At 43.2% G+C, this 5,856-nt stretch overlaps 1 protein-coding gene across 1 annotated transcript; it reads left to right on the forward strand.

Moving 5' to 3' along the window:
* Positions 1-3,746: 3,746 nt before the first annotated feature.
* Positions 3,747-4,699, forward strand: LOC121055555. The gene has a single exon (XM_040528282.1). The coding sequence runs from the start codon at positions 3,873-3,875 to the stop codon at positions 4,443-4,445; it is 573 nt and encodes a 190-aa protein (XP_040384216.1). The 5' UTR covers positions 3,747-3,872; the 3' UTR covers positions 4,446-4,699.
* Positions 4,700-5,856: the final 1,157 nt, after the last annotated feature.

The following is a 5,856-nucleotide window of genomic DNA, read 5'->3' on the forward strand; positions in this document are numbered from 1 at the left end:
ATTGTTATAGATCTATTATTATATCCCAATGTAAAGCTATAAAAGATAGCCACCAAGTGTCGATATGTTCAAAATTTTCCATACACGATAAGTGATCACTCCATTTGCCTATATTTAGCTGGTCCTCAAAACAAGCATAAGGAGCAGCGACAATCAAGAGCTCTCTAGCCTCTAATCGGCCCATCACCTGTCCTAAGCCCGTTGGACGATCACGGCTGAGACCACTGCGCCCAACAAAAACTTCCTCGATCTTCGTTGGAATAAGTTCCACTTTTACTTTCTCAAATATATGTTGATCTTATTCACATCTCTCTACCATAACACCAACACCAGGAATAATGGCTCCTCTAACTATTAAAATCACGTGAAATAACTCCCTCGACAATATTAATGGAATTGAGATTAGGTGCGGTCACAATTGTGACTGCACCGTAAAAACTGCACGCAATCTGAGCCGTCCATTTTAATGATCAACGACGCACCGTGATCGCTACAATAATATTGTCAATAGTAAAATTTGCTACACTATTTTAAACAGTGCGTATCACTGATTTAGGCCATCCGATATCCACCCTATGGCAACCGCTGCAACTGCACAAGTTACCGTCACTATTGGAACTGCAAAGGATCCGGATTCATATTAATGGTGCTTGTCGCTGGTGAGGCGTACGTGTGATAGGCTGACCTCTTTGTCCTAAGGTATTCATAACTCAATGGGCCACACATGTCCATCGCGATTCTACACGAAAAAGTCCATGGCCACCTCCACCAATAGAGATAGCATATATCTTTAAACATTCTAAAAGACAACTTCTTCAATAGTCTGGCTCTAAGCAAGTAGCTCATAATATAAATGACCCTACAAGTCCATTCTTACTTGACATTAAAATATGTGTAAGAGACTATCTCTTAATTAAGAGATGACTTTTATCTTTCTTCTATCAAAAAATTATATAGTATATCTTATAGATAGCTTATAGATGCTTATTGGAGGTGACCTAGGAATGCACGATAGCACCAGTGGAGGAGGACATGGCCATGGAGACTTGACTACTTAAGTTCAGTGTTTGTCAGGATTGTGCCGGGCAAGTAGGGAAAGATCCATCGATGCCACCGATGCTTGGAATTCAGTATATTTTTTTTCACCTGCTTGCAATGCCACGTTTGTTCGACTTATCTGCCATGTTTACTCCACGTCAGCGAAAACCATCTCAATACTACCAATTCAGTTGTTTAGAGCAAGTTTAATAGTATAGCCAACTACTAGCTCTAATTTATCTATAGTCAATTCATTCAATAGTTATCTATAAAACATCAATACATAGTCCCACATGTCATACACATATTTTGTCTTGGGGCCTGTGTGCAGTTGACTACAAATTAGTAGCTCACATTCTTCTCTCCCCTCTTATCCCTTTAAAATATGCTTATACCTGACTTATAGCCTGCTATTGTACCTGCTCTTACGGCAAGTGCAATAAGAAAACATTAGCTTACTATTAGCCGGTGACATAGGATTTTCTGCACAGTTGGAAGAGAGAAAACATGGGCGATTAATTAGACGATGGATTGCACGGATGCCTAGACATGGTATGGTCGCAATGACCTCCGCGATTGGCGAACAGATTAAAAACAATAATAAAGGTTAGGCCTCACTAAAATTATAATTAATAACTTAACATAAATTACTTATATAATATCCAGGTAAGCATCTAATAGCCAGCTGCTTGCTCTGTTATTGAACCTGCCCTTACAGTTTTAACAATTAGAGTGGAGTACTCGTTTATACCCAGTTTTGCGGCAGAGGACGCATCAGATTTGACCTATATTAAGGAACCCAAAGTGGACTTGTTCCATCCTCACTCCCTGTCGTTCCGGCCTACGATTTTGGCCGCAACGCCGTCCCAGCTGGCCCAACTAAAACGTCTCTCACGTAGTAGGCTGTGCTGGGCTTGCAGCGCTCGCGTAGGAGGCGGCGGCGACGACTGGTCGACGTGTTGACGCCACGGGGACGGGGCAGCAGCACGAGCCCGCCGCCGCCGACGACGACGCTGGATCGGACCGCCGTGACGAGAAGCAGCTCCGAGCCTCCGCCTCCGCTGGCCGCGCGCGTCGTCGTCTTGCTCCTTGCAGGGCGTCGCCGCCTCCAGGAGTCTGCTCTGCTCCATCGGCACAAACATCCATCGATCCAGTCAGTCAAGTCACGCTTGGGATCCAAAAACACTCGATGCTCCACGCTGTTCGCTTTGTTGGACCAGGGAGTCGGATTTGGACGGCGACTAGCAAATTTCTGCCGGTAGCATTCGCTACCTGTCGTTAATAAATCATATACAAAACATTATATATTGATATATAAATAAATTTATTACAAAACAGAAAGCAATTGCATTAGATTACCGATCAAATGCAAAGCAGCTAAACCCGAAAGTACAAGCGCTGACAGTAGTCCGCTGTTCCTTCTGATCTTATCCACTTCCGATGCATCACTCACGAGTCACGTGTCTTCCAACTCTCAATGCTGTCGGTGTACTGTGTACGAGACCAAACGAATCCACTGGCCTAAATTCCGACTCACTCAGGCCTGTTTAGTTCTTAATTTTTTTAAAAAACATCACATCGAATCTTTGGATATCTAAATGAAGGATTAGACATAGACGAGTTTATGTGAGAAATCGTGAGACGAATTTTTTGAGACTAATTAGTCTATGATTAGCCATAAGTACTATAGTAACCAATATGTACTAATGACGTCATAATTAGGATCAAAAGATTCGTCTCGTGGTTTCTAGGCGAGCTGTGAAATTCGTTTTTTTATTTGTGTCCGAAAACTTCTTCCGACATGTGATCAAACGTTCGATGTGATATTTTTAGCAAAAACTTTTGCCGTCTAGACACCCCCTCAGTTCAGTCCCAGATTACATGAAATAATAACTATTCACATGTAATTTTTAATAATTCATTTTATTTAAAAATTTAGTGTAAATATAAAAATTTATAAGTAATACTTAAACTACTTTTGATAATAAACAAAATAATAAACGAAATAAATAATATTTTTAATTTTTTAATAAGACGAGTAGGCAAACGTTACAGACAAAAAAAAATCAAAATCTCACCCACGGAGGGTGTAGTAAACAGAGGATCTAACTGCAAGGAAGCTCTCTTCCCACTGGGGGCATGTATGGGGTAGCGTGTAGCAGCTCCAAAACTCTTTTAAATATTACTTAGCTTATAAAAATCTAAAATGATAGAATAAATAAATAAATTAGAAGTCAGAAACGGAAAAATCTAGCTATTTTAGATTCGACCTCTCACCGGTTAAGCTCAAAAAATGCCCTACTACTTCATAATGAACCAATCAAAGTCAAGAAAACTTTTTCAGAAAAATCCTCTCCATTCCTGTATACAACAAACTATTCCTTTTTTTCATCGATGTGTTTGACGGTGGGTTAGATATTTAACGGAGAAAACGTAGTAATAGATTACATGATTAATTATTTATTAGTTATAAAGAATAAAGATTATATTTTTAAAAATAATTTTTCTATAGAAAATTAAAAGAACACGTAGTTTAGCAAAGATTAAGATACGTACGGATGAAAAAACACGGAAATCTGGGTTGGCAAGAGGAGGGAACGAACGGCAGCTATGTAATGTAAATTACAATATACGTAAAGAATAGTAAGGGCTCATCTGTAATAATTCCTTTCCATAAAACTCTCTCCCTTTGGATACCCCGAGCCTTGAAGCACACCACCGAGTCTCAATTTTTGCCAAGAGCACCCTCCCCTTCCCGCGAATCAAAATCCACCACCACCTCCCCCTCCTCCTCCGGCCGCCGCTCGCCGCCGCCCGCCCGCCCGCACGCCGCCATGGCCATCCGCCTCCTCCTGATCCTCGCCGTAGCCTCCTTCTCCCTCCTCGCTGCCTCCCCCGCCAACGCGGCGCGCCCGTGCCACACTTTCTTCATCTCCTTCTCGGCCAACCCCAACCCCAACGGCGGCGCCGAGGTGGCCGACCACCGCGCGGCCGCTCTCACGACGGCCACGGTCATCACCGTTTTCCACGTCCGCCGCCTGGGCCCCCACCTCGGCCACGGCCACGGTCACCCCAACCTCCACCACCTCCACTCCATCCCGGCTAACATCCAGATCCGTCGCCCTGAGCTCCCCTCCCCCGCGGCCCGAGCCGCGGATAGCATCCAGGAGCGCGCCAAGGATATCCTCGTGGTCGTCGTCGGGATCCTCTTCGGCGTCGGCTGCGGCGCGCTCACCGCCGCCTCCATGTACCTCGTATGGTCCGTCCTCGCCGGCGCCGCCGCGCCCTCCCCCTACGACGAGCTCTACGGAGACGAGGACGAGGAGTCGTCCGACTCCGAGAGCCCCAAGAAGGTCGGCTACGTCATCATCCCCGGCGTCGAGTCCCACGATGGAGGTAAGAACTAGTTCTAGGGTTTGCTCAAATCCGTCATGTAGTGGCAACATTTACCTATGCGTGGAGTAATTCGTGCTGTATCTGTATCACTCCATGGTGTGTGTACGGGGAGTAGTGGTGGTGTGCGCTCCATGTGAATACTCTTAGCTCTTAATTCTTGATGCGTCCTTAAGCTATGAATTGTGCCTTGTTTCTGATAAAATCATTGGTTGCATGCTTGCTGCTCGATGCTATGAAAAATGTTACTGAAATTATGATGTGGTAATGTGGTTTGCCTTCGACATCGTGGTGGTCAGATCAATGCCAATTCTATTTAAATGTTTCTGTTCTGCACTTCAATTATGTCTATTATAGATTTATTATGATGATACAACTATTTCGATGTGCTTGAAGGCATAACTGCTTCTAGTGCCAGTAACTTGTGCTTGTGGTGGTTTCTTATTTGTGAATCGATGATTATCTGTTGGATAATCATTATTGGGGTTTGGCATTTGTATGCACTGTGATGCTTGAGTTCTTGGCGGTCTTAATTAATAGGATGGTTTTGAATAAGCCATGCTAAATTCCAAAACTTCCTAGCCTTTACCTGCTTAAGCATATAAATTTTGATTTTCAAAACTTCCGATGGTTATGAATGTTCGTGCTTTGTGAACACTCCATGCTTTTAATCAGACATGTTATACACCACATCGAGCACCTAGGAGTCTTGTAACTGGTTTGACATTCTGAAAATCGCTGGATCTATTAGTGAATGCTTGTACTTCTCTGTTGAGTTGAATAGATGCTATTCATTAAAGCTAAAGCAGTTAGTACATGTTTAGCTTGATTGCTGATTGTCCTGTAGACCTGGACTGATCGGAGCTGTTACCACAATGAGCATCAATTATGAATTCTTTGGTGCAATATAGTCAGGCCAACTTCTGCTTTAGATACCGTAAGATGTGAGGGTGATTCGGTTTTGGACTCAGAAAGTCTGATGCAAACAAAATAATTTCTATAAGCCTACAACTGATCCTGTGTTGGGATCATCTATGCCTGCATCACATCTTGGTAGTTAAGATGCTGGTGGATTATACTGTTTAGGTAAACTTTTCGCTGCCAATCCTGCTATTCCTTTTTATGAAAATCGGGAGTTGTTGGACCTATGAATGTAAAACAATGTCGAGGACTCGAGGCATGAAGGCATGTGCTGCATACTAATTCAGTTTATCGATAATTTGCCATCTTCTTGTATATATTCAAGTTTTTGGCTAGGACTAGGACTCTGTTCACCTACAGATAAGATGGTGTGGCGTGTGTCACACTGGATTTCGATCAACATTTGTGTTTTGCTGTAGTTGATATCTCGGCTACTTAAAAGCGAAGTCGCCCATCCCCCTCTCATCCCATATCAAGGAAAAAAACTGGAAAAAAATTCTAGTG

Source organism: Oryza brachyantha, chromosome 10 (genome assembly GCF_000231095.2).
Source record: "Oryza brachyantha chromosome 10, ObraRS2, whole genome shotgun sequence".
Classification (NCBI taxonomy): Eukaryota; Viridiplantae; Streptophyta; class Magnoliopsida; order Poales; family Poaceae; genus Oryza; species Oryza brachyantha.